At 57.1% G+C, this 24888-nt stretch overlaps 2 protein-coding genes across 9 annotated transcripts; one reads left to right on the forward strand and one right to left on the reverse strand.

Moving 5' to 3' along the window:
* Nucleotides 1–1288: 1288 nt before the first annotated feature.
* Nucleotides 1289–12221, forward strand: CGREF1 (cell growth regulator with EF-hand domain 1). 4 transcript variants are annotated; one of them, XM_045580601.1, is made up of 6 exons: nucleotides 1289–1731; nucleotides 8386–8496; nucleotides 9698–9763; nucleotides 9848–9918; nucleotides 10067–10191; nucleotides 10391–12221. In XM_045580601.1, the coding sequence occupies exons 1-6, from the start codon at nucleotides 1715–1717 to the stop codon at nucleotides 10814–10816; spliced, it is 816 nt and encodes a 271-aa protein (XP_045436557.1). In that variant the 5' UTR covers nucleotides 1289–1714; the 3' UTR covers nucleotides 10817–12221. The 4 variants fall into 4 exon arrangements, with proteins under 4 accessions (XP_045436557.1, XP_036290857.1, XP_036290858.1 ...); XM_036434964.2 differs by lacking the exon at nucleotides 1289–1731 and adding an exon at nucleotides 2691–2915 and having other exon boundaries at nucleotides 8385–8496; XM_036434965.2 differs by lacking the exon at nucleotides 1289–1731 and adding an exon at nucleotides 2691–2915 and having other exon boundaries at nucleotides 8390–8496.
* On the reverse strand, nucleotides 11998–24711 carry KHK (ketohexokinase). Of its 5 annotated transcripts, XM_045580600.1 has the most exons (9): nucleotides 24404–24711; nucleotides 19804–19920; nucleotides 17378–17512; nucleotides 17050–17184; nucleotides 15316–15388; nucleotides 14269–14415; nucleotides 12663–12751; nucleotides 12377–12534; nucleotides 11998–12287 (listed from the first exon to the last, which is right to left on the reverse strand). In XM_045580600.1, the coding sequence occupies exons 1-9, from the start codon at nucleotides 24493–24495 to the stop codon at nucleotides 12202–12204; spliced, it is 1032 nt and encodes a 343-aa protein (XP_045436556.1). In that variant the 5' UTR covers nucleotides 24496–24711; the 3' UTR covers nucleotides 11998–12201. The 5 variants fall into 5 exon arrangements, with proteins under 5 accessions (XP_045436556.1, XP_036290852.1, XP_036290851.1 ...); XM_036434959.2 differs by lacking the exon at nucleotides 17050–17184 and having other exon boundaries at nucleotides 24404–24665; XM_036434958.2 differs by lacking the exon at nucleotides 17378–17512 and having other exon boundaries at nucleotides 24404–24625.
* Between the last annotated feature and the right edge of the window lie 177 nt (nucleotides 24712–24888).

Consider the following 24888-nt stretch of genomic DNA (forward strand, 5'->3'; position numbering starts at 1 on the left):
ACGGTGCCACTCGCTGTGCGATGGAATCCCTGCCAAGTAAGTGCAGCCGGCAGCCACTTCTCACCCACTTGGCCCTGGGATCCCAGGCTGCTGTCCCCGTCTTCCCTGGCTGCAGAAACAAGCCAGCTGCCAGGGCAGCCGCTCGCAGCCTTGGCTGAAGGTCAGAATCCTCTGGGGCTTTTAAAACCCACCAGTGCCCGGCCACACCTCCCTCTACATACATACAATGTGTACACACTTGAAAGGCCAATGACTCAATGTTTAACCCTTTTCAGGTTTAACTGATTTGAAATAATGGATGAAGCCAGGCTAAACTTCGAACAACGAGTATTTGTCCTCAAGTGCCACTAGACTTTTTTTTTTTCCATGGGGCTACATAAAAGATAACGTTTACAGACAAAACCGGCAACAGTGGACAAGCGGAGGGCGCACAAATATCACACAAAATGATTCTCGATGTTTGTGATTCCATTGCTTTGAGTTATCAGCAGTGGCTGGGCCAGAATGGTCATCAGTTTGAAAATAGGCATTGATTTAAAAGAAATCACTCACCTCTGTAGATTCTTTAAAATTTGAAAATGAACTGTGTGTTAATAAACACTGGTTTTGTACTCATTCAAAGTTCGTATACATTTGGGGGGGCAGGGGGGCACCCTATAGTTGGTCTGAGGCAGAGCTTAAATATCAATATAACTTAAAAGCTCTCCAGAAGCTTCATGTATGTAGTCAGGGCGGAAACCCTGCAATAGAGCATGGTGCTAACACCATGGGATCAGAGGAAGTATGCCCAAATGTTAAATGGCAATACACTTAAGGCAAAACCAAGAGGCGAGCAGGAGATTTCCAGGCAGGCAAGGGGGAGGCCGGCAGAGAACAGTTGCTCCAGGAGAGGGAGCAGCCGAAGCAGAGCCTGGATGTGAGAGGCTTCTTAGGAACAAAATGAATGTGGTGTGGCTGGAGCCAATGGGATGGTCCAGAACCAGGCTGTGCGAGTTTATCCTAAGGGTGGGGCGAAGCCATCAGAGAGTTTGATGAAGATGTGGGCACATATTCAGATTTGTTTTTAGAAGAATCACAGTTCTGGAGACTAGAATCTCACAATTCTGGAGACTAGAAGCCCAAGATCAAGGTGTTAGCAAGATTGATTTCTTCTGGAAGAGTCTGTCCCAGGCCTCTCGTCTAGGTTCTGATGTTTTGCTCGCAATGTTTGGCTTTCACTGTCATATCCAAGCTCCACCCGACCTCTGCCTGCATCTTTACATGCTCTTCTCCATGTGTGTCCCCACAGCTTTATATGGATGCCAGTCATATGAGGTTAGGAACCCACCCTACTCCAGTATGAAGTCATCCTCACGAATTATATCTGCAGGGACTCTACTTGCAAAGAAGGTTACATTCTGAGGAATCCGGGCTTAAGACCTCAACATATAAAACTCTGAGGGATGCAATTCAACCTATAACACAGAGTGATGGAAGCTACAGCAGCAGATGAGCACATGAACAGATGGGGAGTGAGGAAACAGCCCAGAGGAATTCTGAAGCATGAAGAAAACGAAGAAGAGATGACTACAGAGAGAGAAACGGTGTTGCTGAAACACAGTGACCGTGATCCAAGGCGGCAGAGTCCAGTCCACCAGGACAGAGGGGGGGGCCTGATGAGAGCGGGTGTGTTGTGGTGGGAGCTGGTGGGAAGCAGCTGACGGAGAAGGAGAAGATGAAGACTGCAGCGAGGTAAGAAGTCATTTATTCAAAGAACTAAGTCCTGAGGCCGGTGGATGGAGGTGCAGTCTGAAGCCTCGGTGGAGGGACTGACCACTGTGACTAACATTGATGAGACTCCATTTTGACCACAAAGCTGCAGCCACAGTCTGCACCGGCTAACAACTGCCACCACCACACCCCCTCCAGGCCTCACACGGAGCCACTTCTCCGTGAGGTGCAGTCACAGTCACAGCCACACAAAGATAGGACAGGTACCGGCTCTGGAAACCAGCAGCCACAGCTGTCACTGCGATCTCAAACAACTCAGGCAGAGTTCACCCAGATACCCTACCACCCGGACGGCCCTCATTCTCCTGCACCATCACACACCAGACCGTCACACACCAGACCGTCACACACCGGACCGTCACACCAGACCATCAGTCTCACATGGGCCACACTCCCTCAGGCCCACAGTCACCAGGACACACAGCCACACAAACACCCCTGCTGAGCCACAGGCTCCTGCCACGCACAGCCATGTGCTCCAACCTCTCTCTCTCCCCCCTCCCTCTCTCCCCCCCAGCGGGAGCTGGCAGGGAGACTGGAGGAGCTGCGGGCGGGGAGACTGGAGGAGCTGCGGGCAGGGAGACTGGAGGAGCTGCAGGCGGGGAGACTGGAGGAGCTGCGGGCAGGGAGACTGGAGGAGCTGCAGGCGGGGAGATTGGAGGAGCTGCGGGCGGGGAGACTGGAGGAGCTGCGGGCAGGGAGACTGGAGGAGCTGCAGGCGGGGAGACTGGAGGAGCTGCGGGCGGGGAGACTGGAGGAGCTGCGGGCGGGGAGACTGGAGGAGCTGCGGGCAGGGAGACTGGAGGAGCTGCAGGCGGGGAGATTGGAGGAGCTGCTGGCGGGGAGATTGGAGGAGCTGCGGGCGGGGAGACTGGAGGAGCTGCGGGCGGGGAGACTGGAGGAGCTGCGGGCGGGGAGACTGGAGACTGGAGGAGCTGCGGAGGGCCGCGGGCGGGGCGGATCGGGAGGCGCGGTGCCCTGCCCTTCCTCGGGCTGGCGACCAGGACTGTGCCCCGGCCAGGGCGCGGCTGGGCCCGAGGGCGACGTGGAGCGGCCACGTGGAGCTGCCAGGGAGGCGGCGAGGAGCTGGCGCGCTGCCCCGGCCACGCCGCAGCCGCCCCCGCCGGAGCCGCGCGCTGCCGCAGGTGAGTCCGAGCTCCGCCCGGACTAGCGAGCTGGGGCGCGGGGGGGGGGGGGGGGGGGGGGGGGGGAGGCGGGGACCCTCGCCCCAGCCTCCAGGGCGCGGGGTGCGGGCGCGGGGTGCGGGCGCGGGGCCCTGCGGCCTCCTGGCTCTGAGCGATGCTGAAGGCGCAGTCCCTCCGCATCCCCTGCAGCTGGAGGCGCGGCGCAGCGGGCCTTCGGGGAGGGTGGCCCTGAGAGCGGGCGGAGGAGGGGGAAGCCCGGCTTCCCGCCCTCCACGGGGCTGGGAGGATTCAGTCACCCAAGCGCCCCTCCCTCCTGACAGCCTGGGAGGGGGCTGCAGGAGCCCATCCTCATTAGACAGCCGGAGAGGCACCGGGAGGACCGGCTGGAGCCCGCTCCCAGGTGGGGGCCCTGTGGCTGTCAGCCAGGCTCTTCTCTCGGGCAGGGGGAGGGGGGCGGGGGGGGGGGGTGGGCTGTGGGGTGGGGGTGGAGGTATGGGAGTGGGGGTGATGCTGGGCGGCACCAGAGATAAGTTAGGGGAGAGGATTCCGTCCCAAATAACTTCCTGACAGAATGAGCAAGAAATGCATGGATGCGCTGCGGGTGCCGGGCTCCCTCCTGAGGGAGCGGAGGTGGCGTGGCCATGGCAGGGGCGCTGGGGGAGACCAAAGGCCCTGCCACATCCTGGAGACTCTGAACTCCCCAGGAAGCATCTGCTCGCTGCCGGCCTCTTAGCTGACCTACATCACCGAGTGGCACCCTCCCATCCCCCACGGGAGCTGCTACCCTGGGTTGTTAAAACGAAGGTCCCAGGGCCAGAGACACCTGCCCAGGCCACCCGTCAGCCTGTGAGAGGCAGGATTTGGTCAGAGGTCTGACCCCAAGGCCGCTCGCCTCTCATGCACAGGCGCAAAGGCTTGAAGAAACGAGAGGCCGGAGGGTGGTGGGAATGTGCGTGTGCGTGCGTGTGTGTGTGTGTGTGTGTGTGTGTAGGAAGGATGTGAATAAGTTTACTGAATTACATCACAATGGTTAACTGGCAGTTGTGGTGGCTTTCATGTGGCCATTAGGGTGAATTATGCTCGCACCTATGGTTATAGAAAATGATTAGAATGTTTTTATTTGACAGGCAGTGGTTCAATAATGGCTTTATTTCTGTTGCTTACAAATGCTTTGTAAATACTTAGAAATGTGTGTGAATGGATCGCATTATGCCCACCTCATTACTATTACTGGAAATGCCTTGGGCTGACTTCCTTTATCTATTTATTTAATCTTCACCTGAGGAAGACATGTTTAGAGAGAGGAAAGGAGTGAGAGAGAGAGAAACTTTGATTGGTTGTCTTCAGTACACTCCCTGACTGGGGGGTCAAACCCACAACCCAGGCATGTGCCCTACCTGGGAATCGAACTGGCAACCTTTCAGTGCACAGTCAATGCTCAACCGACGGAGCCACTCGGACCAGGCTGAGCCTGACTTCCTTTAAATAATGGAGAGGGGGGTTACCTGTCCCAAAACTGTCACCGGTGGAAGCATTACCTGAGAGAATATTACTTAGATGACACGAAAAGCCCACAGGCACTGGATTAAGTTTGTGAGGTGCAGCACAACCAGGATGGGATATTCCAGGGAGGGGGTGGAACAGCTCGGGCAAAAACACTGAAAAGTGCAAGTGAAAAGCCCTGGCTGGTTTGGCTCAGTGGATAGAGTGTCGGCCTGTGGACCAAAGAGTACCGGGTTCAATTCTGGTTAAGGGCACATACCTTGGTTGCAGGCTCCTCCCCGGCCTGGGCCCTCTCATCAGGGTGCATGCAGGAGGCAGCCAGTCCATGTGTTTCTCTCTGTCTTTCCCTCTCTCTTCCACTTTTTCTAAAAATCAAGGGGGGGAAATATCCTCAGGTGAAGATTAACAAAAGAATAAAAAATAAATAAATAAAATAGAGAAAGTGAAAAGTATGTCAGGAGACTCCACTAAGCCCTCTGTGGAAGCAGAGTGTTAGTGTGAGAGCGCCCTGGAAGATAAGTCTAACGTGATAACTTGATATTTGATTGTAGAAGGTCTTGAATGCCCAGGTGAGGACTCTGGATAGTAATAGAAATAGGGAGCCATTGAAGGTTTCGGAGCAGTGGAGTTCCAGCAAAGGAAGATTAATCTGATATAAGTATATATATAATTGATTTTTTTTTACAGAGAGGAAAGGAGAGGGATAGAGAGCTAGATATCAAAATATATTTCGGCAATATATATATATATATATATATATATATATATATATATATATTTTTTTTTTTTTTAATTTATTTTTTTAAATTACTGTGTCAAACAGTAATTTAAGCCTTAGTGGCTGAGCACAAGAGCATTTGCAGTCTGGGCAGGGCATAGACACAAGTACTTTTCTGCTCCATCCTGTGTTGGCTGAGGCAGCTTGAAGGCCGGGGATTGGAATCACCTGTGTGGTCCCGGGGCTGGGCAGGTGTGAGCAGCTGGAGGTGAATGGCTGGGGCTCCTCAGGCATCTCTGTGTCTCCTCCTCTTGGCCTTTTCAGCATGGTGGCTTCAGGGCCTCCGGACCTCTGCCATGGTGGCTGAGGGCTCCCAGGTGCATATCTGCATGTCATTAATTCTCCCTCACCTCTGTCTAATCTGTGTAACTCACTCATTGTATTTTTTTCATCGTTTGTTTTTAAATATATTTTATTGATTTTTTTTACAGAGAGGAAGAGAGAGGGATAGAGAGTTAGAAACATCAATGAGAGAGAGAAACATCGATCAGCTGCCTCCTGCACACTCCCTATTGGGTATGTGCCTGCAACCAAGGTACATGCCTTTGACTGGAATCGAACCTGGGACCCTTCAATCTGCAGGCCAATGCTCTATCCACTGAGCCAAACCGGTCAGGGCTCATTGTATTTTTTTTAATCAATCTTTTCTTTATATTTGCATATATTGGGTTCATCTTCACATCTACTTGGTCATTTTTTATGTTCTTATTCCTTCCTCATAGTTGAAAGCTTCTCTTTAATTTCTTAAAATGTATTAAATATTATATAATGTGTGTGAGAATTGTAATATCTTTAGTTTTCACAACTCGGGGTTTGCCTGCCATTGTTTACCTGGCTCTTATTCACAGGGTCTTATTTCCTTGTCTGTTTATGACTTTTGACTGAGTTCACGCTCCTGGAACCTTTAGCTATGGAGCTTCTCTGAGCCCTGGATTGGAGTTGTGTTCCTTCAGACAAGGTGGACATTTTCTTCTGTCAGTCAGCTGGGCGCACTATCAACCAGGTACCACTTCACAATAAACGACCTGCTTCGGTTTTTGAGCCACAGAAGCCACATTGATTGGCCTCGAATCCGCCTTGGAGCAGGCTTATTGCACATTCTCAGGGAGGACATTTTCCTCCTCCCTTCTCAGCACCAAGGTCAACATCAGCCTGACTCTGTGCTGCCCTTCCGACTTTTTGCTCCTCCTCGGATCGAGCGTGGAGCTGTTTGAACCTCCCATGAGTCTCTCCCGTTGCATGGCCCAGGCTATCTCTCTGGTCTCTGTGGCACAAAGCACTCAACTGATATCTCTGGGTCCCGGGGGTGGGTTTGGCCAACGGTCTTAAGGCAAAGGCTGACTAGGAGCTGACTTTTCCTCGAGATTACCGGCTTTACTGCTTCTGTACCGAGAAGTTCTTACTTTCTTGCCAACTCATGACATTGGAAAAGACACTTTCTATTTTTCTCCAGCTCTGGAGTTACTTTCCCTGGGACGTTTACCAGCAGACTCCCAGATGTGAGGCCCGGAGAGTTCTCTAGTCCACTCTTCTGCCGGGGGGGGGGGGTGTCCACTGTGGTGGGACCTCTGAGGGTCCCCAGTTACTCCGGGATCTCGGCTCCAGCTGCCTCCCTTGCATGGGCCCAAGACCTTAGGTTCTCTCCTGGGTCCAGCAACTAAAGCACAAGGACCACGTTGCCAGCCAACGTGTGCCAACACCTTTGGGCAGCTGCGGCTTCAGAACCCCTTGGGCCACTGGCGACTGTGGACCAACTGTGCAGACTCACCATATCCTTTGGGGTCAGCCGGGTGCACAGAACACCGAGAACAGTTTCCAGGACTCTCGGCAGCTGCGTCTCCGTGTGGACTTCCACGTTCAGCTGTGCTTCCCCGGGCAGCTCAGCTGGTGCAGCCGGGCCAGGCTCCCACCTGTATTACCAGGTGCTCGCCTGCTCCTCCGCACCCCTTAGGACAGTGGTCGGCAAACTCATTAGTCAACAGAGCCAAATACCAACAGGACAACAATTGACATTTCTTTGGAGAGCCCAATTTTTTAAACTTAAACTTCTTCTAACGCCACTTCTTCAAAATAGCCTCGTCCAGGCCATGGTATTTTGTGGAAGAGCCACACTCCAGGGGCCAAAGAGCCGCATGTGGCCCGAGAGCCGCAGTTTGCTGACCACGGCCTTAGAAAGCTATGCCGCCCCTTGCCGTGGTTCTGAGCTTTGTCGGGGCCATGGTGCTCTCGGAGAATGCACTGAACGCTATGGACCTTTCTCCAGAAACGTTCAGGGCAGCCAGTGTGCAAGGCACCGCTTCAGAGGGCCCCTCGCCCCCGCCCGGACCGGCGGTTCCTCCGCCTGGAGGCGGGCACCGGGTCTCGGTCTCGGCCGCGTGTGCGTCCGCCTCCTCGGGAGCGTGCAGCTGCGGGCCGCACCCGGGGCTCGTCAGGAAGCTTCACGCTCCCGCTCTCTGACGGTTGTTATGTAATCACGTGGCTTTGTGGCCAGTGGGCCTGCACAATGCAGGTCTGAGGGGGAAGCTTTTGTTTTTCCCTTCATCTTGGCATCTGATTTCCCACTGGCCCTTCGTCAGTACCAGCTCCTGGGGCCACTGTTGGTTTGACTCTGGTCTGTTGTTTTCAATCCCTCCCTGAGTTCAGTTAGACCTGTTTCATGGAGTCTGCGCCTCTTTTGACTTGTTCTTCGGTGAGGTTCCAATCCATACAGTCTAACGGCCCGCCTCCCTAAGTGTGGGTCTTCTTGCGACTCTCTCTGTTTCCAATGTGCCCTTTTCTTAACCTGTCTGAGCTGGTTTCATCTGTAAAGCCAGCGAACCGAACGAGAGGTGCTGGAACTGCCTCCTCCCAGCCCCTCACAGGCTGCGGGGCAAGAGGACCGGGTGTGGGAGGGGCTCGGACCACAGCACCCCTTCCAGAGCCGGTCTTTGTGCACTTTACACCTGGATCTGGAGTCAATTTACTTTGAGTGAAGTTCCACCCGGGCGGGGGGGTGTGTGTGTGTGTGTGTGTGGTCGTGGTGGTGTCACAGATGTCCCTGTGTCCTGTCACCTGGGCTGCAGGGAGAGGTAGAGGCAGGGAGAGGTGGAGGCAGAGAGGTGGAGGTAGGGAGAGGAGCTGTTCCCCACCGATCCGATCCCCTCTCTGTGCAGACACCCCTCCCCCTGACTCCCTAACTCTGCTCCTAGGGCAGGTGTTACCTGTTCCAGCTCCAGGAGAGATGTCACCTTTGACGATGAGGATGTTAGTGCTGCTGCTGCTGCCCCTGAGCCAGGCTGCCCCCAAGGATGGAACCACCAGGTAATGGGATCGGGGGTCTCCAGGCCGTGGGCTGGGAGCAAGGAGACGGTGTGATGGGCCCCCCTCGGAGGCAAGAGACTGGGACGTGCGCTGCCTAACCTCTGTATCCCTGCCACCCACTCAGCCTCTGCCTGGAGCCCGTTAGAGTGCCCCACACAGGGGGCACGTGATCCGTGTCTGCTGGACTCATTGGGGCCAGGAGCTCAGTCCCAGTGAGGCGTGAACTCACAGAGGAAGTTGAGGGCCAGGGAAGGGGCTGCAGTCCTCTCAAGACAGGGAGGGAACGCGGAGACTTAGAGGATCACCTCTCTGCGCACCTTTCTTTTTTTATTTTATATTTTATTGATATTTTACAGAGAGGAAGGGAGAGAGAGAGAGAGCTAGAAACGTTGATGAGAGAGAAACATCGACCAGCTGCCTCTTGCACAACCCCCACCGGGGATGTGCCCGCAACCAATGTACATGCTCTTGACCGGAATCGAACCTGGGACCTTTCAGTTCGCAGACCGACGCTCTGCCGCTGAGCCAAACCGGTTTCGGCATCTGCGCACCTTTCTCGTACCTGTGCAGAGGGGGCGCTGGCCGGGGCGGGGGACAGACAAGGAGCGGCAGGGCCAGCAGCCGTGACCAGAGTTGCTGCCGCAGCTTCTGCCAGCTCCCTGGGTCACAGCTCTGGATCGGCGCAGGCAGCCAGAGAGCCTCGTCCAAAACTGAGAGCAAATCTTGAGCTTTAAAGATGGGCCCAAACAAACAAACAAGACTGGCAGAGACCCCAACCAGCTTTAAACCCCCTACACCAGCTCTAAACCCCTACACCAGCATTCGTGGCCTCAGCTGGGGGAAATAAAGAGGCCCGTGTGCGTCCTGGGGTAAACGGGCCTGTATCAGGGTGGGCAGGCCTCTGAGCTCAGCCAGACACTGCCCGCTGGCCCAGCATCAGAATAGAACCATTCCCCAACCTACACTGTCCTACCCCGATGCGCTGTTTGCCTGGGTCTCCACCTTGTCTGGACGAGCTGTGGCCTCGCCTGGCCTCCACCTGACCAGAGGTTTTAAGGGTTTTCACTGACCATCCGAGGTAGGAATCTTCCCCCACAAGGTTTTGGGGAATTGGTGAGAACTCTGCTTGGGGGTGGGAGGCTGGGAGGCTGGGCTCTCAGGGATGCTCTTTGCAAGGCTGGTCCTCCCCTCTCTCCTCCAGGCTGGTCCCTGAAGTGCAGAAGCAGCCCCTCCCCAACCCCTTCCAGCCAGGCCAGGAGCAGCTGCGGTGAGTCGCTGGGCTGGGGGCCTGACAGTGAGGTGTGGGGTGCAAGCTGGCCTCTCAGGGGCTGACTGTCCGCTTTCCTGGCAGACTTCTGCAGAGCTACCTAAAGGGACTAGAGAGGATGGAAGAGGAGCCGGAGCACATGAGCCGGGAGCAGGGTGAGGGGCTGGGCCAGGGGTGGGGTGGGGGGGGGACGGTGGACGGGAGGCTCAGGGCAGCCAGAGTGGGACTGACCTCGGGCCGCCCCGTTGCCTCCTGCTTCCTCCTGTCCTTCGACGGGCCTCTGATCCAGCCTCTCTCCCCCAGTCCTGCTCTACCTCTTTGCCCTCCACGACTATGACCAGAGTGGACAGCTGGACGGTCTGGAGCTGATGTCCATGTTGACAGCAGCTCTGGCCCCCGGAGCCGCTGACTCTCCCACCACCAACCCAGTAAGCCCTGCTGGGAGGTGGGGGGACACCTTGTCCTGCAAAGGAGACCCAGCTCCTCGGGGCTCTGGTCTTTTTCATTTTGGCTTTTTCGGGGAATCCCCAGGAATGCTCAGAGCCTGCATGACAGGGATGGGAGAGGGGCGTTGGGGGGGAGGGGAGTCAGGGGTCCGGGAGACACGGCAGCTGTGTGCGCCCACAGGTGGTCCTGCTGGTGGACGAGGTGCTGGAGACCCAGGACCTGAACGGGGATGGGCTCATGACCCCGGCAGAGCTCATCAACTTCCCGGGAGAGGCCCCCAGGCCCCCGGAGCGCCACGGGCCCCCGGAGCCACGGGACCCGGGGAGGCAGCCCCCGCTGGCGAAGAGCCCGTCACGACCAGAGGCACAGGAAGCCACGGGGCCCGGGGAGGGTGAGGGGCAGGTGGAGGCCGGGAAGGCGTCCTTGGAGACTGGACAGGAGGCCGGAGGAGAGGCCCCCGGCCCCGGAGGGGAGGCTAGGGCCCAGGCTGAGGCCAGGGACGCTGGGAGGAAAGCGGAGGAGCTCCCAGGGGAGACGCTGGAGTATAAGGCCCCCGCAAGTGAGTTTGAGGTCCACGCTATTCAGCTGGAGAACAGCGAGATGTAGACCTCGAGGGTACAGGGGAGCGCCCCGGATGTCTCAGAGCCGGACGTGAGCTTGGAAGGGTGGAACGAGGACCCCCTCTGGCCCCTTTCCGGTCCCAGGAGGTGCAGCCCTTTCTGGGTGGCTCAGGGAGACCCTGTGTCGAGGGGCAGCTTTAGGGACCGGACCATCAATAAAGAACTGACCAAATTTGTCCCCAGCGTTAGGGACCGGACCATCAATAAAGAACTGACCAAATTCGTCCCCCTGGGCCATCTGTCCCCTGGGCCAGCCGGGCCAGGCCGCAGCGAGGGGGTGGGGGCAGGAGGACAGGCCTCTTGGAGGGGGAGGATTCAGCTTTCCCAGTGTTCCCAGCAGCTGCGAGCGCTTGGCCTCTCCCTGTCCCCCTGGGGCCCAAACACTCCCGAGCCCCTCTCACCTGGTGTTCAGACACCCAGCTCCCTCCCGCAGCTCAGGGCAGACCTGCCCATCACCCTGTATCTGCCCCCCCTCCCCCATAATATTGACAATAACTACTGTTTATCAAGAGCCTGGCACACACCCGCATTATCCTGGGCGTTTCACATTGTGATTTTTATCCTCACAGTAATTCTGTGGCCACACAGAATAAGCTCCACTTGACAGATAGGGAACTGGAGGAAGACGGAGTTCAGTGATGGACCCAAGGTGACCCAGCCACCCAGGCCAGCCTGTGGCCTCACACACCCTGCCCCACCCCCCCCTGTGCCCTCAGCCCTGGTCTCCCCCGGGCACGGCGACACCCGCACCCAGGCCCCCTTTGTGGCCGAGGCACCGCCCTAACTGCAGGGTGGCTCCCTGGGCGGGGCTCTGGGGCTGCAGGGCGGTCACCGAGGAGCTATTCCTGGAGGCAAAGTCCCCACCAAACCGCACAGCAATGGGCTCCGAGGAGCCACTCCCGGCCACGGAGCCCGGAGGAGCTTCTCCAGTGGTTTGTGGCTGTTTGGGGGAGTTTCCCCCGCAGCCAGGAAGGCTCCCTGTGACTACCATCCCGGAACCCGGGCACCGCTGGCAGCAAGCCTGGAAACTTCTGCTGCCTGGCCTAGCAGCCCCTCCTTCGGGCGTGGGTGGGGAGGTGGGTGGGGAGGTGGGTGGGGAGAATGGGGGAAGCCTCAGCCAGAGCAGCTTAGACGGCAAGGACAGACAGGCGGCCAGACGGACGGACGGACGCGGGCGCTGGGAAGCAGGTTTATTTGCTCCGTGGCTCTGCGGTGTGAGATGCAGGACCCGGTGCAGGCAGAGCCCTCCCACGGCCAGCATCTGCCCAGGAGCGGGGCAGCCCCGAGGCCGGGCTGGACAGAGGGGAGGGGCAGCAGCCGGTGATACTGGCCCCCACGGGGGCGTGAGCGGACGCCTGCTGCCCCCGGGCCTCACACGATGCCATCGAAGCCCTGCAGGCCGCACTTCCTGCCGGCCACCTGGCAGCCGAACCTCAGCGCCTCCTGCATGCTCCGTCCTGGGGGAGGGACAAGCCGCTGGGTCAGCCGGGCCGTCCAGGCAGGCAGGGCCAGGCCCCAGCCTCGCGCCTGCGGCCACGGGACTCACCCTGCGACAGGCTGAAGATGACGGAGGCGTTGAAGGTGTCGCCGGCCCCCAGGGTGTCCACCACGCGGGGCGGCGGGAAGGCGTCCGAGTGGAGCAGCTGCCCGTCGGGGCCCAGGGCGTCGGCGCCCTTCTCGGCCCAGGCGCACACCAGCGTGGCCCTGCCGGAGCCTCTGCTTAGCTGGCGGGAGCCACCCCCGGCCCCAGCCTTGTCCCCTCTCCCCGGGGCCGACCCCACGTCCCGGCTCACCCACTCCCCACACCCACCCTCCCCGGGGCCCCGGCTCACCCTTTCCTCACACGGCTGTACAGGCCCCTCAGGGCCTCCACTGATGACTGGAACCCCAGGTGTCTGGCCACATCTTTGCTGACAAACACCTGTGGGCGGTGGGAGGCGATCACCCTAACTCTAGTCCCAGCTCAGTCACTCCCACCAGCAGCAGCAGCCTAGCACAGCCCCCACATGAGGACCCCGCTCCTCCCACGTGGCCACCCTAACCCCCAAAATAGCATTTTGCTGCCCCAAAGGAACACGGTTTCATGCTTGCTCAAGATATGCCAGGATACGGCCTGTGAATCAGGACACACACCCTGGCCTATTTGTTCTAAGATCCATGAATTTCCTCCCAGTTGGAAACCCAAAGCGAGACTGGAGCGCCCTCTTGAGGTGAAATCTACCACTGCCCAGTGAAACCGTAAACTCAGGGCAGTTTTGTTTGGGGTTTGTTTTTCTCAGACAACGATGCACCCTAGGTCTGGTTTCTTCATCTTAAAAACAAAGGGGTAGGGCCTCAAAAGTTGCCTCATACGAAACCACACATTAGAATTGCCGCCCTGGCCGGTATGGCTCCGTGGATAGAGCATTGGCCTGTGGAGTGAAGGGTTCCCCGGTTCAATTCCAGTCAGGGGCACATGCCTAAGGTGCGGGCTCCGTCCCCTGGTAGGGGGCATGCAGGAGGCAGCCGATCAAGGATTCCTTCTCATCACTGATGTTTCTATCTCTCTCTCTCCCTTTTCCTTCCTCTCTCAAATCAATAAAAATATATTTTTAAAAAAATTGCCAGTGACAGCCGAAACCGGTTTGGCTCAGTGGTAGAGCGTCAGTCTGTGGACTGAAAGGTCCCAGGTTCAATTCCGATCAAGGGCATGTACCTTGGCTACGGGCATATTCCCCAGTAGGCGGTGTCCAGGAGGCAGCTGGTCGATGTTTCTCTCTCATCGATGTTTCTAGCTCTCTATCCCTCTCCCTTCCTCTCTTTAAAAAAATCATATATATGTATGTATATGTATGTATGTGTGTATATATATATATATATATATATATTTTTTTTTTTTTTTAATTGCCAGAGACAGTTTTGGTAAAAAAAATACTTCAGCCCAAGTGCCACCCTTACCCATTGAGGACGAACCAGCTCCCACAACGATGCTAAGATCGTTAACCCGATCCCATTCACTGCCCACCCTGCTCAAACCCCTTCCCATCCTCCCTCACCCACTAGTGGCCCCTACAGCCTGTCCCCACCCCAGAGCTGAGGGCACCTGGGGAACAGTCCCATCCCCTCACTGAACACAGAGAAAGACTGAGGAGGCTTGGGGAGGAGATGCTTCCACACAGGCTTGCCCGGAGGCTGGCTGCCTACGCTCTGTCCACGCCCATCGTGCTACCCTCCTACCTACGCACCCCCTGGAGTAGAGAAACTTTCCTTGACCTCTGCCGAGGCCTGCACCAGAGCCTAAAGCTGGGGACCGGCCTCTGGCTCCGTCCCCTCCTGCCAAGGCCAGCGGGCCATGAGGAGCTGGCTGCTCCAGGCACGGCAGGCAGGACAGGAGCATTCTCGGGCTCCGTTTAAGCACCAGGTTAGCTGGATGCGCAGGACGCTGCCCGGCATGCTCACCACGTCTCCGTAGCCGAACAGCTGGAACAGCTCCTCTCGGGTCTTCTCCACCTCCACCGACACCCGCACCCTCTGCCCCGGGGGCTGCCGGGCGTTGTGCTGCTCGATCCGCTGCAGCATCTTCACCTGCTCCGACGCGTTCCGGCCCTGGAGCAGAGCCGGCAGCTCAGGACCTGCTGGGGGGTGCCCGCCGCACTGGTGTAGGCGCCCCTTCTCGCTGAGACTCTGGGCGAGGGAGCAGAGAGGCCTGGGAACCCCCATTCTCAATCTAAAAATCCCAAAGCTGCCGATACCGGTTTGGCTCAATGGATAGAACGTCGGCCTGCGAACTGGAAGATCCCGGGTTCGATTCTGGTCAAGGGCATGTACCTTGGTTGTGGGCATATCCCCAGTAGGGGGTGTGCAAGAGGCAGCTGATCGATGATTCTCTCTCATTGATGTTTCTAATTCTTTATCCCTCTCTCTTCCTCTCTATAAAAAAATCAATAAAATATATTAAAAAATAATAATAATAAAATAAAAATAAAAATCCCAGAGCTGTCACGGATCTTAGAGACCTGATCAACCAGTCCCTCCATTTCATAGATGAAGGGACTAAAGGATAAAAGAGACTTTCCTAAGGACCTACAATAAGGCACTGACAGGGCTAGGATGAGAACTCGGGGCTTCTCAGGGTTCCCTCCCACCCAGACTCCAAAACTTCTCTTGCAGTGAAGATTCTAGTTCCTTTCCTTTGGGAGGGAGGGAGGTATGGGGTCAGGCCTCCTCAGCCAGGCTCCTCCGCTTCGGAGGAGGGCGGCCTGCAGCACAGAGAGCACGCGGCTTTGCCTGGGGCCAGCATCCCGCTCCTGATGCCTACACCCTACTGTGTGGTCTTGAGTAAGTCACCCAATCTTTTCGGGCCTTAGTTTTCTACCTAAAAACATAAAGTAGGATGGAAAGGGGATTGGGAGGGGAGGAGTGTAGAATTATTCATCTCTAAGGCACTCCATGGTTCGAAGAAACCAAGGAGGCAAAGCATGAGGAGGGGTGGCAGGCGGAGCTTGCCTCAATGTGGATCCACTTGAACCGAGTCAGATCAACCTTCTCAAAGTCCGCAGCAGAGACATCTGGCAGATTCCTACGTCACAGGATGGAAGGGACAGAGAAGACGTGGCATGGTGAGAGGCTGGCCAGGGCCAGGATCTCCAACGGCCTGCTGGAATCCTTATGCCTGGCACTGACTGACCCTGTCCCAAGCTAAACTCACAACCACTCCTTGCCCCACTTGGCTCCATCCAGACAGACGACGGGAGGCAGTCTGCTAGGGTGCCCCTTCCTGTGTTGGGGGCTGTGATATTGTGTAAGGGCAAACTCAACGGAAGCATGTGTCAAGGAGCCAGTTCTGTGTGCCTGGGGACCACACCTCCCAGAATGCCCTAAGCACCAAGGACTACAATTCCCAGAATCCCCCCCTTGCCAGCCACACACACACACACACACACACACACACACACACACACACACACATAGCTCCCAGCATGCAGTGTCCTGGGAAACTACAAAGGCCATGGCTCCTCTGCTTGGAGCTCACTTCTGGCACCACAGCAGCGACAGCACCACTGCCTGGAGTTTGGCAGCTCCGGCTCACACCCGCATGGTTAGGCTTAGTGCTTGAGGGTGAGTTTATATTTGACTAACTTAGGGTCTGCCTGCCTTGTCCTCTCTGTGTCCGGAGCCGAAGCCTTCATCCACGTGGACAGCTGTGGGTGAGGCTGCTTCTCCATCGGTGAATGGGGCCAGAACCCCCAGCCTCACAGGCCTGTGGCGTTGGTTGCAGGTAACATGAAGTGTGGCTACGCCTGGCCTGCGGCCAGTAGGCAACAACCATTTCTCCTCAGAGCTCCCTGCCTCGCTTCCTGGGAATACCCAGGTTGTGGCCTTGGTGAGAGTTGCTACAGGTTGGTGCTTAAAGGGCAGATGACTGGGATTGCCCCATGTGATTGTTGCCCACCCACCCACTCACTCACTCGCTCGCTCCCTGGGACGCTCAGAGCCCGGGGGCCCCTGGCCGTAAAGCTCGTCCTAGGATGCCTGTCGCTCTCTAGGTGCAGGGGTCCTGCCGGGCAGTAGGGAGAGCCTGACCCCAGGGCGGCTGAGCTTAGGCCATCTCAGCCCTGACATGGCCCCTGGCACATACTGTGCGCCCAGGAAACCAAACCGCTGAGATTCTTTGCCGTTTTTAGCAAACCCAGTGACCCAATGATCTGCTGGGCCAACGCTCCCCTCACCAGTGGCTGCGAGTGGAGTGTGCCGTGCGGTCTGGCTTCACTAGGCTGGGACCTCTGCAGGGCCTCATCTTTTATGAACACCCAAACCCCAGCAACGCTGCGGCTGACCCTGGCAATCCCCCCAGGTTCCCACCCTCCCCCACCCCGGGCTTAAGATGGTTTGAATCATATCTCCCATCCCATCCAATTTCCCGACTCCCAAACCCGGGCTGCTGATTGGCTAATTATGGGGGAATCACATCACCAATTACATCGTGTGCATTCTGCCTGCCCATCCTCAGTGCTGACCAAGGCCGGGCTGCCAAGCAGAGCACACAGCCCACCCCTTCCCACCTCACTTCTCCCCTCATTGAGAACAATTCGGGAATCACTGAGCCGCTTGGCACAGGGACAATTTCTGGTGCGAAGAGAGAGGCCGCAGAGGGTGGGCCGAAGGGATGCCCACGGCAGGCAGCAAGGGAGGGAGCTGATTGGTGGGTGTGGCGGGCAGGGCGCGGCCCAGGGGCCTTACGTGTCATAGAGCACAATGGTGCGGGAGCCATTGGAGTTGTTGACGATGCAGCAAGAGCACGGGGTCTCTCCCCGGCTCTGCCAGGCCACCTGGGACACGTCCACACCCCGCTGCCTGAAGTCAGCCACCAGGAAACTTGGGATGGAGCCCGGGCCAAGGGGAGGGCAAGGAGACACCAGTTAGAACCTACAAGTGGCCTGGACCTTCCCCGGGGGCGGGGAGGTGCGGGAGCCCGTGCGGGCCGGGTGCCCCTCCTGCAAGAGAAGGCCCTGCTCTGCGAGGCGAGCCGGGGCGGCGGCAGCTGGCGAGGCGCAGACGGTGCACAAACCTGTGGGCGTGGAGGATGGTGCGGCTGCCGCTGCTCTGGTTAACGATGACCGTGGAGATGGGGACGGAGCCCGTGGTCTGAAAGACCGTGTGGTGAAGGTCCACGGAATAGCGGCGGAGGTCATCCAGGACAAAACTGCCGGCGGAGGAACCCGGGGGAGGCGCAGTTGACAAGGTTTGGGGGCCGGGAGGCCGCTGGCAGGGCTGCGAGGGCCCAGGGTGCAAGCGGAGGGGGCCGGGAGGAAGCTAGAAATCGACGGCTGTCTGTCTGTCGGGCTGTGCGAGGAGGCGGGAGAGGCAGGAGTGCATGGGCTGGAGCTCAGAAACACACCAAGGGACATTCTTTTGGGTCCTGACTCAAGCTGGAAAGGATCTGCACGCGTTCCTCAAGTCTTGGCCCTGCAGCAGTGCCCTGTGTGCAGCAAGCAGGTGCGGGCACCGTGGCTGCTCCGTGCAGAGCCCAGGCGGCATTAATCATTGCCAAGGTGATACTTTGCCCCCAGCCGCCCTCTGCACAGGTCCCCGTGGCTCTCTTCTCTCTGGAGTCCCTTCCAGGCCCACAGGAGGCCTGGCACTCTACACCGCTCACGGCCTCTCCTCTTGCAGCGAAGCCAACCCTCAGGGGCAGTGAGAGCTCCCAGTGCCGATGGCCCTCCCCTGGGCCAGGACTCTTACCCAGAATCCCCTCCAGCCAAAGTGATGGGCAGCCCTCAGGGGGCCGCGCCGCCCTGGCCCTCCCTGAAAATGCAGGGCTGTGCCCAGGAGCTGGCACGTAGGCCAGCCGCCCGACCCTCGTCCTGGCCTTTCTCCCTGAGGCTGGGCCCCATTTCTAGCCACGCCGAGCCGGCCAGGACAGGCGTGTGGAAAGGTGAAAAGACAGGAATGCTGGGCGAGATCGAAGGCAGCGGGACGAGAAGAAGAGAGGTGGACGGGCTCCCGAAGAGAAGCCGCAGGGGCCGGGCAGGGCTGGTGAGGATGGGACACGGTGGACACCACTCATTCACCGGGCCGCCAGGAGCGGGAGCCGGCTCGAGGGCGTGTAATTCACACAGCAGGTCAGGACACTGGTCCTTGTCCCAGACCCCAAGGGCCCTTTTAAGACGCAGCCTTTCCACGGCAGAAAAAAACATGGTCTGGTTTGCCAAGTCCCTTTCTGCACCCAGGGCCTGGCACGTGGTGGGTGCTCACTCAGTGTCTGTGGGACACACGGAGAGAATGGGAATGGCCCGCCATCAGCGCGATTGCTACATAGAGGTGGGCCCACGACTCTAAGCGAGAGCCGGTCTTGCCGAAACCGGTTTGGCTCAGTGGATAGAGCGTCGGTCTGTGGACTGAAAGGTCCCAGGTTCGATTCTGGTCAGGGGCATGTACCTTGATTGCGGGCACATCTCCAGTGAGGGGTGTGCAAGAGGCAGCTGATTGATGATTCTCTCTCATGGATGTTTCTAACTCTCTATCCTTCTCTCTTCCTCTCTGTAAAAATATCAATAAAATATATTTTTTTTAAAAAGAAAAGAAAAAAAGAGAGCCGGTCTTGCCTCTAACCGGGGTGGGGGTGGGGCAGGGGGAGGCAGCTGCTGAGGAGGGTTAATCAGTGACCCGCTGTTGGCTCCGGGTCCCTCTGTCCCACCTCACAGGGCAGGCTCTCGCCCCAATTCGCTTCGCGCCAGTTCGCCAAGGAATCTGGCTGTGGCTCAGCGGGCTGGGCGCTTGCAGCAGGTCCCCCTAAGCCAGGGTTCAAAGGGCACGGCTTCACGGGCCAGCAGCCCGGAGCCTGCCCCGTGCCCGCAGTGGGCAAAGTGTGGGCCTCGCCTCCTGATAAACGCCTGCTGCGTCGGCAGTGCCAGGGGTCAAAGGGCTCTGGGTCCCTGCAGCAGCCAACACGGAGCGCGCGTGGATGACAGCCTCACAGCCCATGAGCCGGGAGGCGTGGGTCCGGCCCGGCTCCCACACGTGGTTTCAGGATGCCCTGGCACAGGCTGCTCCTGCTGCTTCCGAGAGCCACGGGGACGTGAGCACTGGTGAAGGAAGCCTGGACCCTTGGACCACGGGTGATGGACAGCCCTGAGGGAGGAGGGGTACCCAGGTCCCTAGCTGCCCTCTGCCTCACGCACAGCCAGGGAAAGGGATCTGAGAAGGGCAGCGTCACACCGCCGCAGCCTGTGGGAAGCAAGGAAGCAGAAGGTGGGCAGGCGGAAGCAGACCCCGGCGCCAGGCCGGGAACCAGGCTGCGGGAAGGAAACCCTTCACAGGAGCAGCGTTACCATCTGAGCAGCAGATGAGCCACACCGGGGAGGCTCCGCGCCCTCCCGCCCATTGCTGGTGGCCACAAACCATTCCTTACAGCCCCCCCGCCCCGTCCAGGGTCAGGACTGCGGATCCCTTTCCCTCCGCGGGCAGGCCTCGCCTGCGCCCTCCTCCACTCACTCAGCAACGTGGCCCGGGGCCAGGGAGCCCATGAAGGCGCAGGGGGCTCCGAGCAGGGACAGCACGGTGCAGGAGTTGGACGCATTGCCTCCACGCTGCCATCTCTGGGACAAGCACCTGCAAGACACGAGGAGGGTCCCTGCAGCCTCAGCAGCCTCATCCGGGGTGACGGGGCTGACCACAGCGCCCTGGGGAGGGCCCGCGGAATGAAATAGCTACAACTCCCTCAGAGAGCACCCAGGCCAGGCCCCAGGCGGGGAGCTCAGAGAATCATCTCGATGTAGCTCAGCTGCGGGCTCGATCCCTGGTCAGGGCAATTAACTTCTATCTTCCACCTATTCTTAGGACATCAGGCCCATTACAATTTGAGGGTTCCACTCCCTCTGGGTTAGCTCCTCCCAATTATAATGGCCCCGCCCCCACCCCCAAGCCCACCCAGGTACAGCTGCTATACCTTACGCCTCCTCTTACGAGCTGGATAACTCTTAAGTGCCACTTCCCAAAGGTGTTACATTTACTACCTGCTCCTGTGTTAGTAGAGCCAAAACCGGTGTGGCTCAGTGGATAAAACGTCAGCCTGTGGACTGAAAGGTCCCAGGTTTGATTCCGCTCAAGGGCATGTACCTTGGCTGCGGGCACATCCCCCATGGGGGATGTGTAGGAGGCAGCTGATTGATGTTTCTAACTCCCTATCTCTCTCCCTTCCTCTCTGTAAAAAAATCAATTAAAATAATATATTTAAAAAGTAATAATAGCCGAAACCGGTTTGGCTCAGTGGATAGAGCATCGGCCTGCGGACTGAGAGGTCCCGGGTTCGATTCTGGTCACAGGCATGTACCTTGGCTGCGGGCACATCTCCAGTAGGGGGTGTGCAAGAGGCAGCTGATCGATGATTCTCTCTCATCGATGTTTCTAACTCTCTATCCCTCTCTCTTCCTTTCTGTAAAAAATCAATACAATTAAAAAAAAAGTAATAATAATAATAACTCGGGTTAAACTAAGACAGGAAGCAAAACTGGACATTGTGATCCTATAAGAGGAGGAGAGCTAACTGTTACGATGTCAAAAGTTAAAAAGATTATCGGGTGAAGACAAGTTGGTCCTCCACTATTTTGTTTTGTTTTCCTTTTTCCAGCGTTATTGAAACGTAACTGACATTTAACATGTAAGTTTAAGAAGCACAATGTGATTTGATATACACACACACTGTGACATGATGACCGCAAATAAGGTTAGTTGACACATTCATCACCTCACTCAGTTACCTTTTTGTCCTTTATTTTTTTCTCCATCTTTACTGAAAGTCTAACAAGAGGAAACTCACTCAAAATACACCCGTGTAACTTCACTGTCGTCACCAAGAACAAAAAGGAGAGCATGCATAACAGTAAAGAAGCTTTAATGACTTTTCATTTGTGCTCCAATAACACTGTGAGGTAAGCGGTGCAGGCTGCGGTTCCTATTCTCCCAGTTCCCAAAGAATAATAATAACTGTGAGCCAATAAGATATGTACACATATAACACCTTAATAAAAAATAAATAAAAAATAACTGTGAGCCAGAACCAAAGAATCACTAGCAAAGGGAAACGAAGGCAGCAGAATTACCTGACAAAGGTGTATCTATACCCAAAACTTCGCCCCGAACTTCCCTTCCAAGGAGGCCATGGTCACATTAGGAAGGGGACCAATTTGTAAAGGGTCACACCTTTCTCAAGCTGTGACCTTTATTTATTTATTTTTAATATATTGACTTTTTCACAGAGAGGAAAGGATAGGGATAGAGAGTTAGAAACATCCATCAGCTGCCTCCTGCACACTCCTGCCCCAGGATGTGCCCGCAACCAAGGTACATGCCTTTGATTGGAATCGAACCTGAGACCCTTCAGTCTGCAGGCCGACACTCTATCCACTGAGCCAGACTGGCTAGGGCAGCTGTGACCTTCAGAGAAATTTGCAAGCGGAGAAGAGAGGAGCCGAGGGGAATCCGACTTGCTTCAAATCGCACACAGTTACTCCTGACTCCGTCCTCAGCAGTGCGCTCCGTGCTTTTTTTTTTTTTTTTTTTTAATATATTTTTATTGATTTTTTTACAGAGAGGAAGGGAGAGAGATAGAGAGCTAGAAACGTCGATGAGAGAGAAACATCGACCAGCTGCCTCTTGCACACCCCTTGCCGGGGATGTGCCCACAACCAATGTACATGCCCTTGACCGGAATCAAACCTGGGACCTTTCAGTCCGCAGACAGACGCTCTACCACTGAGCCAAACCGGTTTCGGCATCTCGCTCCGTGCTTTTTAATGAAGAGCAGTCAGGCCCCGCCTTGGAGTTTTTCAGAGGAAGACGGATGATGCAGTTTTGCTCTGTGGACACCCTTCAAGGTCACACCGATGCCCACCCTCACGTTCAGAAAGGACCAGAGTGCCCGTGGAGCACGGAGAGTCTGGACAGGCGGGGCTGCGAGGCGGGAAGGGCTGGTCCCGCTCAGGCTGGCTCACCTGGGCGGGTGGGAAGGGAGCACCAGAGAGAGGCCCTGAGCACAGCCACACTGCTCTGCGGGGCGGCAGAGGCAAGGGTGTGAGGGGGAGGGCGGTACACCCTCCAGAGCAGGGGGCTTGGAGAGCACGGGGAAGGTCTTCAGAGAGGCCCTCACTGCTCCGTTCCTGCCTCCGGAACCAGCCCAGTCCGGGGGCAGGTCTCCTCCTAGCGCCCTGGGGGGGCAGGCACACGCTGTGCCTCTCCCCCACGGCCCCTGCTCCCCTGGCAAACAGCAGCCAGAGCAAAGGGCCAGCTCCAGTGGGACGGAGCACCGAAAGGGCTGTGCTGGGGCGGGGGCTGAGGGGAGCGAGGGGGACGAGGGGGGTAGAGGGGAGGGGAGGACTGTGCTGAACGAGGGCTGGGGCACTAGACTTGGAGTCAGGACGCTTGGGACTGCCACTCAGTAAGCACAGGGCCTCACAGAAACCATCTAGTGCCTCCACATCTAAGAGAAAGGCTCTGGCTGGTCTTCCACACTTCCCCTGGCTGCTGCCCCTCGGCTCCATTAGCCCCAGGGCTCTCAGACCGGCGTGTCTTGCTGGCCTTTTATCCAGTGGGTGACCGGTGGCTGAGACCACTGACAGCCCAGGAGCGGTCTCCCCCGAGCCCCACGCGCTGGGCCGCCCAGGAGAAAGCCCGTGTCCCGCCCGCGGAATGCCCCCCTGGGATTTCAGGGTAACGGTGTCTGCTTATCAAGAGTAAATAGAAGAACCCACAAATGACTCTTGGACTTCACCAGAGCCGCGAGGAGGGTGCTTCCCACGGCCTTGGGAATGTGCCGCCGGGAAGAGTCTGTCCCGGCACAGGAGCCAAGCCCATAACACAGCACCTCCAACCGTCCCCCAGGGCCAGCCAGCCCTGAGCTCCAGGGAAGCTCAGATACTGTGTGTTCCCGACCAGTCTCACTCTCCACACATATCGTAAGCTCCCTCAACTTCTTTAAAGAAATAGATGATAGCCGAAACTGGTTTGGCTAGATGGATAGAGCATCGGCTTGGGGACTGCAAGGTCCCGGGTTCGATTCCGGTCAAGGGCATGTACCTTGGTTGTGGGCACATCCCCAGTAGGGAGTGTGCAAGAGGCAGCTGATCGATGACTCTCTCTCATCGATGTTTCTAACCTCTCTATCTCTCTCCCTTCCTCTGTACAAAATCAATAAAATATATTTAAAAAAAAAAAAAGAAGAAGAAGAAATAGATGATAGAGGGGTGGAGGTGGGGTGGGGAGGGCTGGAGGGAGTCAATGGGGGAAGGGGACGTATGTAATCATTTCAACAATAGTTTTGTGTGTGTGTGTGTGTGTGTGTTTTTAAAGAAATAGATGAGCTGAAACCGGTTTGGCTCAATGGATAGAGCTTCAGTCTACGGACTGAAAGGTCCCAGGTTCAATTCCGGTCAAGGGCATGTACCTTGGTTGCGGACACATCCCCAGTGGGGGGTGTGCAGGAGGCAGCTGATCGATGTTTCTAGCTCTCTATCCCTCTCCCTTCCTCTCTGAAAAAAAAAAAATCAGTAAAAATATATATTTTTTAAATAAGAAATAGATGAGATTTATATGTGGTAAATAAATTAGAAGTAAATGCTGGTGGGGGGGCAATGGGAGGTAATGACACATGTAATACCTTAATAAAAAAAATTTTAAATAAGTAAATGATACTCTGTGCAAAAAGAGAGAGAGAGAGAGAGAGAGAGAGAGAGAGAGAGAGAGAGAGAGAGAGAAAAGTAAATGCCAGTGAGAGGCAAGGATGCAGATATTGTTGTTAAAATAATAGTAGTAATAATAATAATAAATACTGACCAGCTGCGTGCCCTTGGACAAATCACTTCCAGTCTCTACTTGCTTGCGGGTGAAATGGGTAACCACGCCTGTCAGCCCAGGGTTGACCTGGGAGCTGGGGAGCACACTGCTCTCTGAAGCCAGCGTCTTGTCACTAAGGGGCTCGGTTCTTCCCCGGACAGGGGGCGCGGAGCACCGCTCCGGAGGCTGGACTCGCACAGCCCCAGCCCCGCAGCCCTGGCCTCCGGCGCCCCCGGGGGCCTGAGAGGGGCCCGAGCGCCGCTACCTGGTGTCCGTGTCCTCCTCCGGGTACTTGTCCACCACGTTGATGATGTCCAGCACCACCAGCCCCACGCACAGGATCCGCTTCTCGCCCATGAGGCCGCTCCCGCAGCTCGCCGCCCGCCGGGGTGCCGGGCTTCGTCCCTGGCTCGGGGTTTTAAGCGCAGGATCGTGTCCCCGCTCCCCGAGGCGGCCCGGGCTCCTCCTCCCCGCGGCCGGCTCCGCCTCCGCCTCCAGGAGCCTCCCGCGGCGGCGGGCGAGCAGCGTCCTGCAAAGAGCGCCTGGGGCCCCTGCTCCCCACGCCCACCGGCCCCAGCGGTCCCGGGAGCGCAGACTCTGAGGTCGGGGTCCCCGGCCTCGCCTTAGCAGCCTGCGAGGCCCTGCAAGTGGCAACGACTCCCACGTCTCGGCCTCACTTCCTCCATTTGCAGCCGGACTCGGGCTGGTGCTAACCTCTCTAACGCACCGTTAGGCAGGCAAGCTCAGGAA

This window comes from Pipistrellus kuhlii, unplaced genomic scaffold (assembly GCF_014108245.1).
Source record: "Pipistrellus kuhlii isolate mPipKuh1 unplaced genomic scaffold, mPipKuh1.p scaffold_m20_p_13, whole genome shotgun sequence".
In the NCBI taxonomy this organism is placed as follows: Eukaryota; Metazoa; Chordata; class Mammalia; order Chiroptera; family Vespertilionidae; genus Pipistrellus; species Pipistrellus kuhlii.